This window comes from Protopterus annectens, chromosome 9.part0, assembly GCF_019279795.1.
Source record: "Protopterus annectens isolate FY-2018-M chromosome 9.part0, PAN1.0, whole genome shotgun sequence".
Classification (NCBI taxonomy): domain Eukaryota; kingdom Metazoa; phylum Chordata; order Ceratodontiformes; family Protopteridae; genus Protopterus; species Protopterus annectens.
In genome coordinates, this window is record NC_056743.1 from 878,013,254 (window position 1) to 878,029,283 (window position 16,030).

Here is a 16,030-nt window from a genome sequence, read left to right on the forward strand (position 1 = left end):
TTGAGCATGGGGGAAAAAACCCAGACAGACACAGGGAGGACTTGCAGATCCCACAATGAAAATATCCCAGCTGAGAATTAAACCAAAAAAAAAACCACTGTGAGGTAACTGCTGAACTACTGTGCCTCTGTTTCATATTAGCTGCGGAAAATAAATGAAACTATAAATAAGGAAAATCAAAAATGTTACTGGGAAGAAAACAACGTCCAGAACAACCAGAGGTTTACACTTATTACATCGCAAGGAGCAGGTAATGGAACCAATTCCAGTCAATTTCTCTGATTAACATGTAATGTTGCTCCAAGGCAGAGCTATCCTGTTCAGTTTCACAAAGAAAATATTAGAGGGATTTCTGTTTGAGTATGCATTCAGTGGGCATGGTATAAAACATGAAATTCTCAAAAAGAAGAGAAAAATAATTGTGAAGTAACCACATTTACTGTTTTATCTATGAGAAGCAAAGCTGAAGTGCAAGTTGCAAAAAGACTTACTTCTACTTTGCTACATATCAGACTGCATCATTCATTTCTATACTCATTACCTTGAAAAAGATACTGTAGTTGTGAAAACAGCTACAAAAGGAGAAGCAAAGATGCAGGAGGCTGAAATAAAGTAATATGGTCAAAAAATTAGGGGTCACTTACAAGTCACTGGGGTACTACATGTTGACAAGTATTAAGATTAGGATCTGAATTTCGCAAGTCTAGGCAACTTGTAGGAAGAAAAGTTTATTTCAGAGAAGGACAGTCAACCCTGCAGTATGCTATGATGTTTCTACAAGGTGTGTCTAAGAGGGTCTAGGAAATACTTCTTCAATAAGAAAGTAGGAGACACCAAAATGAGTCTAGCATAGGTTAAAAGAAGCATAGTTTCACACATGCATTGAGCAGGTGCACTGACAAAGCAAGTACAAGAAAGAGTCATGATATATGTATATGACCAGCAGATCACCAGAGTTTGAGAAAAGTCAAGAAAATGGGAAAGACTACGTAGGCCTTCTAGTGCTTTCCAAAGACATAACCTACTTTTACATGATAGTTTTTTCTTTCTAATGGAGATGCTAAAAGCTGATGTTTAGGTAAAAAAGTTGATTATTTTTATTATTTTTTTAATTTATTAATTTGTCAAATGGGACAGTAGGCTTGGCCCAGATGCTTTTCAGTCAAAATCTTAGCTTTCAGACAAACAAAACAATTGTAACAATGCAATGGCATCAATTAAATAACACAGGAACAATGACTAATGTACCTGAATACATAAAACACATACTTAAATTGTCAACTTTCTGGAGTGAGGACTGTAGCACTATAAAAACACATGTGAGCACTTTATAAATAGATGGACACTCAGATTTGGAACATGGTAGCAAATGTGTCACAAAGAGTAACACTGTCAATACACAACAGCGATCAGTTTGCCACACTGCCAGGAAAAGTTACTTTTTTCCCCACCTTCCTGAACCCCACCTACCAGTACAGCAAAACAACACTGTCTATCACTTGATTGCTTTACAGAGTGCATTGAAGTAAGACGCTCTGATCTCAGGCATGCCCCCTTACCAGTACATACTAATCTCACAAGCCAGTGGTGTGTGGTTTCTAGTCAGTGGCCCCAAAATGGGGTACAACTGAGACATGAACAAACAGTCCTAAAGCTACTCTAGCAGGGGTACTCACATAATAGATACATAAATAAATAGACATTTCTGTATTTTACATTACATATTACTAATAAATAAACAGAAAAGATCCTGGAAGTTGATAGTCTAAAGCCATTTCTGATCTAGCAAATTATTTCTGTATGTCATTCCAATTCATAAAGAATTAAACAAACCACAGTAAGAACATAAACATTAAAATACACATATGAACACAGATAACTGTGCTGTGCATTACCTACAAGGCCTCAGTCACATAAAACTGCATGGATGCTTTAGACAGCTACTGTTGCCCTCTGGCAGCTACAACAGAGCAGGAAAACCTAGGCACGGGAATCTAGAATTGCTTATCTGGTTAGGCTAGAAAACTATGAATTCAGACGAGCACAAAAAATTAAAAATCAAGCAGAGACAATTTTTGCTCTTGTGGATGCAAGGCATTATAACATTTCTGAAAGGTAATATTCTGCATAATATTCAGAAGACCTTTTCTGGAATATGCAAATGTAGTAACCAGCAGAAACTGCTTTAAGGATTTTAAAATATGCATGTACAAAAAGAAAATATAAACAAAACTATATAAATATAATACCAAAACAACACATGAAAATAATAATAATTAAACTGCAGAATACAAATGCTTTTTTATCACAGAGTATGAGTAAGCTTAAACTTGTTTAATAGTAAAGAAGAAAATGCTAAATGTGTTGATTACACTACATCACAATATGCAAAACTCAATTAAAACTAGGCCCATATTTTACTGCTATATCAAATACGTTACTGAGGTTTTAATATTTCATGTTTTTTTCAGTACACAGCTATTGTGTTAGCCATTTCACTTCAGTTTGATGAATATCAAATAAAGTTAAAAGACTTTGTATAAACAAATGTTCTCAGACCCTGTAGCAATATATAGTGCAATGATGTATTACTGTTATCAATAAATAAATCTGTCAAACTGTTATGAGATAGACTTTGTTGGTGGTATAGTTTTAAGGGTATAGCAATAATATAGAAAAACACTAACAATAACCTGCAGAAAAGGATGTGGTTTCTAAAACACTATACTTGCAAATGTGAACAAAGCTTTTACCCAGACCAAAATTTCCCATGATACCAAAATAGGCCATTGTGATTAATAGTGTTGTATGGTTGAGAAAAACTAAATACAAGTAAATAAAAATGTAATACTACATTGCATTGCTGTTTCTTAGTGGACAGGGTGGGGTGAAGTGAAAATGAAGCACTCAACATTTTAAATTCACAAAACCTAGAGGTATTTTATCATACTTAACGTACATATAATATATAAATATATATATATATATTTATATATAGATGTGTGTATATAAACAATGGATTTTTCGGCAGTTTGCTTTTCAAACAGCTGTTTAAAAATACAGGCTGACATAATACAGCAACATTTGTTAGCCAAAATTAATTCTCTGTCAGCAGAACATTTATGTTACAAGCATCAAAATAGCCACATTACTGCTTATTGTTTTCCATTCCTGAATTAACATAAGTGACATGAACCTTAGTACTGGTATCTGTCACTGGCTGGCCACACCTAAAATAAAAACAATATTTTGTCTAACACTGTGCCATTGATTTTTAGGACATGTTTTAAATCACAAATTCAGCATTGGACAAGTATGACTCTAGTGTATGCAACTGAAAAGTGTTAAGAGAGGGTATATTTACAGAAGAATGACAGTATTCACCTTTAATGATATCAATCACTACAAATTATTAAAATCAAATGTATCAAATATGCAATGGAAAATTAAACCAGCTTATTCCTTAAAATATTGTTCTGTTGCCACTTAATAAACTCTTCTGCAGCTTAAAAGTTTTATAAAATGAAAGTTTTTGATGAAGGGCTGAAGTTAATGAATTATTTTTCTTACTTTAGTTATACATTTTTAAGGATGATGATCAGAATACTGACTAAAACAGATTTAATTCCTGGTCTGTTGGTCAGATGAGTAAGGGATAGGAGGACAGAGCTTGATAAGTACTGCTCTGCCCCTTTGGGAAAGGGAGGTACTACAACATCTGCAGCATGTTTTACTGCAGTACTGCCCCTGTGGTCAAAAACGGCACTGCAGATAATTAGACTGTAGCAGGTTAAGAAAGCTGCTGGTTTTACATTCAGTCACCTTCTGTATAAGAACACCCAATTGATGTGTGTATTTAGCATTATGTGTATCATGGTTAAGTTCAGGCTTAAACTCAGATAAAAGCAAATAATGTTTACCCTTTCAAACACTGAAGGACTCACTTCAAGGTCCATGTTCCATACAAAACGGACCTAACTCTGATCTAAATCTATAAGAAAATGTTCCACCACAGCTTCAACAAAGTCACTGAGGATGTGCTCTGTGAATAAAAGAAAGTAACCAACAGTAACTTCAAGGAGATGTGGGATGAGGCCAAAACACTGAGATAAAACCAGCAGGAGGGACAAATCTGCCTCTCCCCGACAACTCTCACATTTCTTTCACACTTCATCCTTTCTAGATTTATATATGAAAGAAGTACAATAAAGGTAGTTGAGGGTTCACTAAAATGCAGATTCATCTAAAAGAGACTACTACTGAACTTCTAGTAAACAACATTCTGATTATTAGATTGACAACAGGTAAAATAATTATTTAGAAGGTCAAAGACCTAAATGGTGCATGAGACTGACAGAGGAAGGTAAAATTAAAACAAAGATCCTAAACTAAAAAAAAAAAAACCCTCAAACTGCTGTCCTCAAATTGAAAGCAAAAGAAAAAAATATCTAAAAATTGTTGTAAAACAATACAAGGTTGTGAAGTCTTCCCCATGCATTCTTCCCTCCTACTGGATGTAAAATTAGCATTCATGATCTGCAACATCTGTCAAAAAAACAGAACACCCTGCTTGCCACACCCTTATATTTTAAGTTGTTTTGTTGTACACCACTGTTGAGTTATTTTTAAAGACAGTGTGCATACACACACACACACACACACACACACACAAACATATGCGTATAGACAGAGATAAAATCACATACACACTATTTCAAGGACTGAAAATTCACGAGTAAAGTCAGCCAGCAAGTTAAAAAAAATACATACATTACACACACACACACACACACACACACACACACACACACACACACACGTATAATTTACATGAAAAACAATGGTGAAACCGCTTCATGCTTAGTCTTAATTTTATGGCCAGGTAAAAGGACATCAGAAACGATGTGACTTATAATAAGAGCAAGCCAACCTTGACATGAACAAGGAATACTGCATCTTTAAAACACTGCACTCACTTTCGCCACCAGTTTACAACTACAGTATTTATTTAACAACATAAAACTTAAATTCGTTAACAACCGTATCGGCAGGTACCGAATAATATAAGCAGCATAGAAACTGAAAGGAGTGGGTGGAAAAATAAACACCATACAGACTATTAAGAACTGCAAATGTTAATATGCCGCTACTTACACCGATGACAACGGTGTCATCACCTTGGAATTTAGGGATGAATTTGTCCCCCCTCAAGATCTCTGCCTGGTTCAGGGGTCGAAATCGGCACAGGACTTTGATGTTGCATTCGCTCGTATCAGCCATAGTGCCAGGAATATCACCGAAGACCTTTTATAATTTGCACTGGGTCCTTGATAACTGTCGAAACAGGCTAGGAAGAAGCGAATTAAATTCCACTTCTGTACTGCAGTTGTAACGTGACCCTGCTGAGCACTCCAGATCTATATTCACTGTTACTGCACCCCTTGATAAAGGTTGTAATGCTGCTGATGCTGAAGATGGTATACCTTCAAAAAATTCAAGCAATAAATAACAGTATGGGTGATGCTCCAGTACTGCGGAACCTAAGCAAGCAGGAAATTTATATTCGCCTGACAGATTCACAAAGAGCTCATCTGGTTATTCAGGAGTTCATTCCGAAGGTGGAATAAATTGGACGGTCTGCGTATCTGCTCCTTTCTGGAAATGGTAATTTTGCAGTCTGTAGTCTGAAATCACGGTACCGTACGATGCTTTATCAGGATGGAGGAGGTGTGGATGTTGCCAGCCCTATGGAGGCTCTTTTTAAGGAGGATCTTACAAGATATTTTAAGGTGGAAATATGTACCGTGCAGGGTGGGGCGGAACGAATGCAGACTGCAGAGACTTGAAGCAATGTTCATTCATTCATTCACTCAATTTCTGATTACTCGTTTAATTCAGTTCAGTACCGCGGAAGAGCAGGAGCGCATCTGGGCTCTCGGTAAGCGCAAAGCAGAGAAACTAAATTTGGGTGGGGTACCAGCCCGTCGAGGACATGCAAAGACAGATTTAGTCGCCCATCCCACCACCTATCCGCACACCTGCGGGCAATATGTACAATATACGGTTGGCAAGTGTGTGTTAAGATACTGGAGTACCCCATGGATGCTCAAGCAAACGGGGGTGCAAATTCTGTACAGAAGGCACGCAAAAAAAAAAATATATATATATATATATATATATATATATATATATATAAATGATATAATATAGATCTATATAAGTAGATATGTGCATATATAAAACGTTCCTTTAACAAATAAATATATGAATATACACACACACACACACACACAGACACCTGTGTGTGTGCGCGCGCACATATGTATATAATATAAATCAAAATATAAATAGAGCTATAAATATATCTATATGGGTCTACTTCACAAGAACAAAAAAAAAAACACAATACCAAAGACGAGAAGGCCGAGACGAAAACTCCGAAACTTCATTTCAATGAACGACCACATAGCCGACAACTTTCCAAGGGTAGTAGTGGTCCCTTTTAGTGCCTTCTTTGGAATGCTGGGCGCCTGACTGGCAACTCGACACCGTAAAACTCCACTGCCGATCATGAGTGGACAGGTGAGCCGCTGTGGCGACCCCTAACCGGGAAAAAGCCGAAAGAAGAAAGGAAGAAGTAATGGTCCATTTTAGATGAATCTACAGTTAGCCAGCAAGGGGGATTTACCCTTTTCCCTACTGTAGTGAGACCCTCGGAGTTGGTGTATTTAGTTAAGGGGAGTGTGGGGGGTCGCAACCCCCCCCCCCGGGTATGTTGGAGATGGTCCGGAGTGTTTTCAGTCAATTTTTGGCCCACATATAGGTGTGTAGGGGGGCATAGCCCCCACCTGGGTGGGTTGGAGGTGGTCCGGTGTATTTTCCATTCGTTTTTGGCCCAGTCGTTAGTTACCGTTGGAAAGTTGTTTGAGGTTTCAGGGTATTTATCTCGGTCTTCCTGTCTTCGGTATTGTGGTTTTTCATGCTTGTGAAATAGACCATATATATATATATATATATATATATATATATATATATATATATATGTATATATATATATGTATATATATATATATATATATATATGTATATATATATATATATATATATATATATGTATATATATATATATATATATATATATATATATATATATATATATATATATGGATAGATAGATAGATATGTGTGTGTGTGTATTGAATGTCTTAACTGGGGTAGAGCACTGATCAATTCTGATGAATTTCACTCTTAGCCCAGAGTCAATAATATGATCACTCATATAGAGTCCATAAAATAACAAAAACATGAAGTGACAGTAATACCACACAAAGAATGTGCAAGCCAAGAATACAAAAGTACTTGAGCAAGTGAGAAGATGAAATTGCACTTCTATCAATATAGATTGTACTACAAAGCTTGTTTTACATTTATGAAGAAAGAGAAATATATACGCTTGATATACAGAAGTCTTGCCAGTGGAAGAATTAAAGCAATGGAGATTAGTAAGACAGATAAAAGAGATAATATTAATTGATTTAGGTTATATGGCCTTTTGGTTTGCTGGAACATTTAGCATGATTATGTATATCAGATTTTAGCAGTCCACAGAACTTGGTGTAAGATGAAGTGTTTTTAAGTTTTAGATGAAGTGTCTTTAAGTTCCAGTGGGACCAAGAAATGAAAATACACAGTTAAAGGCATGAAGTTTGGAAAGTGGGATTTCTGTTAAAAGCCTAGTATAATTCATGTTTCTGAAGTTATGTGGAGGCTTGTCTTATTAATTTAGAGGTTAAAGGAAGGAGAATCTGATCATGCAGGAGACTGATGAGTAGTGAGCCTAGTAGGAGGTCTGCTGTTTACTTTACTGGGAGACAGTTTGATTTTTCAAGAGCTATACAATGGTGTTAATTGGGAATGGGCAATCAGTTTACAAATTTTATTTTCTAGTGTTTGAATGGTAGTGGAGTTTTTGACATTTGCTGCTGAGACAAGAGGAAGGCAGAATTCAAGTTGAGGAAGTAGGATTTCTTTCCCTATTGCAGCTCTGTTTGGGTATAACAGAAAAGGGAATATTTTTGTGCCCAGAAAGGGGGTTCAGTTTTTCATGTTTTGTTTCAAGATGAATGATGAAACTGAGTAAGGGGTCTAACCAGAGATCAAGGTACTTGAAGGGCATTTGCTCCGAGGAACAGTTGTTGACATAGCGGATTGTTATGGTATTAGGGGATCTGCTGAGCTTCTCTTGAGTGCCAAACAACATTGTCTTTGATGTAAGAATGAGATTTTTCTTATTGATCCATTCACTAAGGCAGAGAAAATTGGATTGCAGTTCATGCTGTTATCTAGATACTGAGTGGTAAGTAGTACAATGTCATCAGGATACAAAACAAGAGAAAGGTGAGGAAGATCCAGCCAAAGTTTGTTGTTGTGTATAAAGAGATTGAATAGCAGTGGGGCGAGAACAAAGGCTTGAGAAACTCCTGTGAGTAGAGAGGAAGTGTAGGAGTTACAGGAGTTATAGTTAACTATGAAATGTCTGCCTGTAAATAGATGTGAGAAGCGCGGAGTGGAATTATAGCTGATGACTAGTTCAGTCAGGTGGAGTATCAGGAAGGATTGGTTAACTAGGTCAAAGACCCTGGGGACATCCACGAAAATGGATGCAAATAACATTCTCTTGTCAAATGAAATGAGAATGTAATCTGTGAGTGTCTACATGGCTGTGGTGACATGGTGTGTCCTATCTGACCAGTACCCATGTTGTTTATGAGACAGAAGATATTTTGAGATATAATCTTTAAGTTGGAGGTAAACAATTTTTTTTCAAAGATCTTGCACAAGGTTGGAAGAGTAGAGATGGGGTGATAATGGGAGAGGACTGTGGGATGTTTTTGTTAGGGAAGTGGTTTTACTATGTCAGTTTTCAGATATTGGACATAGTATTAGTACTGAAATAGAGCTTAATGATGTGGTATAGAGGTTTTACAATGTCACCTCAATGATGATAAATGAAACAAGGATGGCGGCTGTCAATAACTGGAGGTCCCTCTAGTTGTATCCATATGAAATGGAATATAGGATGATATTCAAGAGGGGTGGGGAGGTTATTTGGGTGGGGGTTTCTGGCACAGTTGAGGAGATTACAGAAGTGTTTTTGGAAATCATTTGCTGATGGAGAAGGTGAAGTAGTGTGATTTGAGTAGAGTATATTGTGCCCAGTGAGGTTATAGACTACTTTCTAAAATTTCCTTGGGCTGTATCTAAAAGAGTTTTACAACGGTATAATTCGCTGTCTTTTGCATCCTCTAATATCTTTTTTTGGCTAATCTCCTTAGGTTAATGCTCTATTCACCATTTTCTGTGGAAGGACAGGATTTCCAAAAGTGCCAGGATTCATTCCTGAGTCTGAGGAGGCATCTTAATTCATGTATTAACCACTTTTTTGGTTTAATATTGGAGAGTCTAGAGATTAAGAGAAAATAAAGAATCTTGTAAGGAGATGAGAATGTTTGTAAGGAGTTCAGTGGCTTTGTTTGGATCAGTGATGTTTATAGAGAGCGATATCTAAGCATAACTTTAAAATAAACTGCTGAGTATGACGGTGTGATGGGATATAGCATTTCACATGTAAGGTGCTATTATACTTTCATGTTCAGTGCAGTTAAGGAGAAATTCTAGTTTCACTTATGGTTTATATTTGAAGGGTACTATTATAGTTTTATTGTCATATGTATAGGATTTTGAGTGTAGAGAGTGTTGTTTTTTTATTACTTTAGTTAATCACTGGGTTTTCATAATGCCTCCAATGTTGGCCAACTATGACAATTTGCTGTGAACTTCGGTGGTGTTAACGTTTGCTGTATTGGATGTTTGCTCCTGTGGTCTCACTGAATGGTGGCTCACAGAAGGAAATGTTCAATTGTTTGACATAGACACGTAAAGGTCACTGATGGTCCTGTGCCAGGGTTCATGAAGTCTTGAGATACATAAAACAACAACATCGCTGTGAGCCTTCTTCATTTCTTTTCACCGCTTTCAGTACTGTACACCATGGATTAGAGTATCTGTGTCTGTGTTGTGGCCCACACTCACCAATCATTTTATTTTGTTTCTTCAGAGATCTTCTGTCTAGCATCATATAAAGTACATTTGTGATTGTGGTATACTATTGTCATCTTCTAAAACCACAAGTTTCTGTGTTTTAAGTACTTTGTTTATTTCTTAAATCCTTAACAATGGGAAATGCAGTTAGAGGAAAAGATGAAAAGAAGACTAAAGCTGTTAAGTCGGCAGAAGTGAATCCTCAAGGGAAACTTTAACAGAGTTGAGAAAGAGAAATAGAACCCTTCTCAGCAAAACTGGTGAAATTTCTAACAAATCTCAAGCATTGTGATATGCAGTGATTTTTCTAAAGTATTAAAGATATTCAGCAGCCTGAGTGCTATCAGAAGGTAACACCCTAGGATCATCTTCGTTGGTAACTGCATTTGGTACCTGCTGAGATCTTGCTGTGTCCAGGGGTTTCAGTGTTTTGGATGAACTGGTGTTCTTTTACACTGACATAGTCCTATTTTTTGACAGTAACACCTTTGCTGTAGACATGCTTACTTACTTACTGTTGTACAGGAAACCGCTTAGTGTCCCACGAGGCTTAACCTGGTACCTCCTGTGGACAAACAGGAACACACACACACACACACACACACACACACACACACACACACACACACACACACACACACCTTTATAGGCATCTTCTAAGGTTAAGTAGAACAGTTCTTCACCCTGACGCATGTAGTGATAATAAAGATTCATGTGTGATGCAGTTCCATAGTCCTTCCTCACAGGTATTTGAGAGGGATTTTTTCCTCTCAACCATTGGAATTACCACCATTAAATGAGCATGAAAAGTTCTGTTGTAGCAATGACAAAGTTGATAATTAGTGTTCACACATTGAAATGTGTTTAAGATGCTGTTGATACTACAACAGTTGCTGTGTTAAGTATCATACAGAAGGCTTGCATGGCTTACAACTGAATTTCATAACAAAGATGTTGGATTTAATTTGAATATCTCTCAGCTGTTCAGTGAACCACCCAGCAGAGATTTTAAATCTTACCTATCAACATCAGACCCAATAGATACCCTATTTTATAGACCTCCTACTGTACACCCCAATCGGTTAGTCACCCTAAAATAGCTCCCTGCCTGATACCCCCATCCTTTTCTCCTTATCTGCTGAGATACCAGGTTCAAACCTTGCATTATAGACTGTCAGTTTCCCTCTGTTTCTCCTGCCAGGCTGGTGGACATGGTTTTTTTGTTTGTTTTTTTTTTGAGGCAGTGTAGCAACTGCCTCATGTACACTGATAATGCCTTACTCCTAAATAACTCAAGTACAATTTGCGAGAGATGCTCCTGCACTAAGAATCTGGAATCACTGCTGTTTCGAGGCAGAACAACAACACTAAACAGGTTGTCAGCTCACACACCATGACTCCTATTAGTAATATGCATCCAATGCATAAACTTTTATATGCAGAGGTACTCTCCAGAAACCTACCTAAAATCAGAGACCTCCAAAACACAACATGGTACACCTAACAACATCCACAGCACCCAATACACATAAAAACACTAGCACCTGTGTCTCACCAAATAATCCCTTAAGTTAATGCACATCTATCCCAAATATTTTAGTTATAGATGACTCTATAGTGAGACATACAGATGCCCCACTCACCAGGTTGAACAAGGAGAAGGTTACGGTCAGCTGCCTATCTGGTACAAGGATTCACCAGATCACACATGCACTCAAATCTCTCAACAACAAGTACTGTTATGACTCCTTCATAGTTCATGATGGTGTGAAGGACTTAAGACATACCTCTCTGGATTATATGAAGAGAAACATGATTGAGTTCTGTGAATATGTGTCCCAAGCAGGTATCCCTAGCTTTGAACATAATTTTACCCTCGCCTAGGATGATACCACAATATAAACAGAAAATGATTGACTTCAATAATTGGCTTAGTTTCTGGTGTCATTCTAAGGGGATCCAGTTCCTGTTAGCCTGGGACAACATAGTGGATAGACCACTTTGCTTTGCCACAGATGATCTTCACCTGACACCTCTAGGCTTTTGATTGCTGGCTAAGGCACTTGCCTCCCCATAATGCCTTTTTTAGGCAAGGTTACAACAACAAAATTACTGGCATGAAAATATCAAACACAAAGAAACTAAGGGTCCTGCTGTGAAACACTAGGAGTTTAAATCAGAAACTGCACTCTCTGGAAGCACTCCTGAACCAAGATGGCCACACAGCTTATTTAGAACTACTTGGGACAATTAAAGAATAACCTAACACCCTAGACATGAGTGACTTCAACTATCCTTCTATTAACTGGGAAACCTATATGAGCCCAAACTCAATCGCAAAAGAGTTCCTGGACTTTGTTAACTCAAATGCCCTGGAACAAATGGTGCACAACCCCACAATGGGCGCCAATATTCTAGACCTGGTCCTCACCAATATGAGTGACCAATGCAATGCCTCAAGTATAGGGCCCGCACTGGTTAAATCCAACCATAAATCAATCATTTTTGAAGTAGCAATAGCACCAGAACTCCCCAAAGGAGAAGTCAGGCTAAAAAACTTCACCAAAGCTAACTATACCCTCCTAAGGGAAGGTATAATCGACTTTCCAAGCTCCATTTTCCACAGATGGCATTGACGACTATACTAAGGTATACACTGATACCTTGTATAAACATCTACAGAAATGTATAGACACAGCTATGCTGGATAGGATTAAAGCAGGATCCTCAAGAAAAAAAACAATCCTGGTAAATGTCTAGCATTAATAAATTATACAATAAATGAAAAAGCTGCTGTCTAAAAATACAAAAGTGAGATCCCAGAACTAGAAGAGCACCCTCCTCAACCTAAACAAGCAAATAAGACAACTTGTAAAATCTTCAAAGAGCAACTATAAGAAAAATTTAGCAACCATAGCCAAGGTTGAACTGAATTTGACTAAAATCAAATGGTTGAAGCAATTTGACTGAAAGAGCACTTGATTAAAAATGCACATGACTGAAAACCCATTTGGCTGAAACTCATTTCAGTGAGCCATATATGACAGAAATGTGTAGAGGTGCGTATGCAGTGTGTGATGGTGTCATTTATGAGGATATAATTTGCTAGGGAAGTAAACCCAGAAGATTTTGTATAGATTGGCGTTGGTCCCTGTCATTTTGCCCTCCCCCCCCAGATTTAGAGATGTTTGTGTTTGTGTGCCAGCACTGACTCACTGTACATGGTGTTTTTAGTCTTTTCTCCATGGTTGTGCAAACACAGAGTTAGTATATTTAATTAAGGGAGATGTGGGGGGACAGGGCTTGTCCCCCTGCAAAAAATATTTTTATGGAGTATTTTGTTATGTTGAATTTTTTTTCTTTGACTTGTGATTCAGTGAAATTACTTTCAGTTAAATGGGTTTTCGGTCATGAAAGTTTTCAGGAAAGTGCTTTTCAGTCAAATATATCCAATATTGTGATTTTCAGTTCGATCTTTTTATAGCAAACACAATCACAGTTCTTTATCTCACCACTTCTCATAAATTCTTTTTCATATAATTTTTCTTAATATGACAAAGTTTCTGTACTTTATCTGTTCTTCCTGTGCCACGCTTAGATGTTCATAGTATTACCTAAATGTCTGTTAAGTACAACAATCTGGTAAGTAAATATTTTATTCATAATGCTACTTTACATTCTGCAGTGCTACAAGATTCATTTTTAAGTCTGACTTAAAGTTTCTGTTTTTGTATTAAATATCAGTAGCATCATGAGAGAAATAGCTATAAGCTCCTGAAAACCACTGAGGCTGATGAGGTGGCATAAATGGCACATGTCATAGTGCTATGGTAATACAATTAAACAAGTAATGCTTCTGCTCCAAAGTGCAAAAACTTATACTGTAAGTCCCAACACTTAAAAGAATAATCTGCGACTGAAACAAAAAATAATTCTGAAAGTTATTGTTACCCAAAGCATTTTTGCAGGAGTACTTCACCCAGTACTTTCTATTCAGGGGGCTGTTCACATCATCCCCCTGCTTGTTCTATATATTAAAGCAGAGATTGCTTTACCTCAAACCAGAGCCAGCAATACTCTAAGATACTGTAACACCAAACTTGGTATATATACCCCTGCATTTCCGCTTGCAGTTCCTCAACTCCAAGGGTCACAGTTACAGTCTTTGAGGGTAGGTGTCTTTCTTGGGGCTAAATTGAGAATAGAACACTGAATATTATTCTTCAAATAATAAAATTATAACATACATGTGATGAATTCACACTTGTATTAGGGGCATGGAAGTACAAATCCAGTTAGCCCAACTATAAGACCAGTCCTGTAAAGCACGTTCCCACAGTCCCTCAGTCATGCTGATCTGCTACTGTTCCCAATGTGTCAGTTGTCAGCCATATTTGTTCCAGAAGATTAGTAACCACAGTGAGTGTACCTACGGATAGTTAGCAAATGAACAATGCACACAGCTTTTTCTAGGAGTTGTTACTTGCCTAGAACTGATCTATCCTATCCATGCCCTCAGAGAACAGTCAACCAAAAGGACTCTTAGTATGATCTTTCTGCAGCAAGCTGACCATGGACTAACTTTACATCCTGGGTCACTGATAGCACAGCCTGTCTTCTTTTGTTCTGAGCTATGTACTTCATAGCCTTGCAGTCTTTTTTCCTCCCCTTTAGTGTCACAATTAAAATGTTATTGTTTCTTCCTTTTCGACAAAGGATGACAAGAAAAAATCTTCAGTTTATAGTATGCCTGTCTGTTTATTTAGAATTTGAGCTTTACTGCTAAAAAGCAAGGACTTTACATACGAATCACAGAACTCTGAAGGAAAAGAAAAGGGTACATCCCTTAATTCTTGCCACCATAATGTAGGAAGAGACCTGCAGTTGTTCATAATGACCTAAATGTGACCAGGAGGCAAAAATCAGTTCGGAGAGTAAGTAGAATGTTTAGAAGCATGGCAGGAGGCATAAGTACAAAGAAGAATGCAGCATTGTCCATCTATGGGGCAGTGGGAGTGTGCTAGCTGGTGCAGTTCACCCAGTTCTAGAAAAAGCACTTCTAAAAGGAAGTTAATAAAATCAATAATAATACAGACTGAAGCAGAAACTTTACAGGGGAAACCGAAAAAAAACATGAATGTATACTAATTCAAAGAAAGAAAACTAGCCAGAGAGGAGATATACAACAAACATTCTATTATTCAAGGGGAACAAAGTGGGTACAAGCAAATCTTTGACTAATATAGCTACAGAAAGATAGCAGATCATAATATAAGGCTGGGGAATAGAAGTACTGTTAGGAAGTACTTTCAGGTGAAAGGATGGAAGAGTGATGGAACAGCTTTCCCACAGAGATGGTGCCACAAAAATTAGTTGTAAATTAATATCTGGGGCAGACATAAAGGTATTTGATATATACACACACACACACACATATATAATATATATATGTGTATATATATATATATATATATATATATATATATATATATATATATATACGTGTGTGTGTGTGTGTATATATATATATATATATATATATATATATATATATATATATATGTATTTATTTATATATACGGAGAGAGAGAGAATGACTGGTACAGGGTCACCTGGAAACTGGCAGTTTAGCACAGAGAAGTAACACAATGAGCTAATTCCTGTAGCCCTCTGTTTGATTTTCTCAGTGCTGATTTGCATTTCAAAGTGGCAGAGCTGTCTTGAGGGGTTATATCATCCACAGACATGGGTGACACACCCTTGCTGACACCTATTGAATGCCAAATCCAAGGCTTGTTACTTGGCATGTACAGAGGATTTAAAGCTAAAAAAAACTGTCCAGCCCCTGATGGCTACCTAAATGATGGTTCCTCCCTTTTTAATTTCTCCAAATCTTTTGGGTTTCTAATACCATGACAGGAATGGACCC

The 16,030-nt window shown here is 37.2% G+C and overlaps 1 protein-coding gene across 2 annotated transcripts in view; it reads right to left on the reverse strand.

Annotated features, from left to right (window-relative positions):
* KIF5A (kinesin family member 5A) overlaps nucleotides 1-5,906 on the reverse strand; it is a 980,629-nt gene extending 974,723 nt beyond the window's left edge. Inside the window, exon 1 of one of the 2 annotated variants that reach the window (XM_044083607.1) lies at nucleotides 5,155-5,906. In XM_044083607.1, coding sequence (XP_043939542.1) covers nucleotides 5,155-5,280 — 126 coding nt within the window. In that variant the 5' untranslated portion in view covers nucleotides 5,281-5,906. The remainder of the gene's footprint in view (nucleotides 1-5,154) is intronic. The other variant, XM_044083608.1, reaches the window with a different exon arrangement.
* Between the last annotated feature and the right edge of the window lie 10,124 nt (nucleotides 5,907-16,030).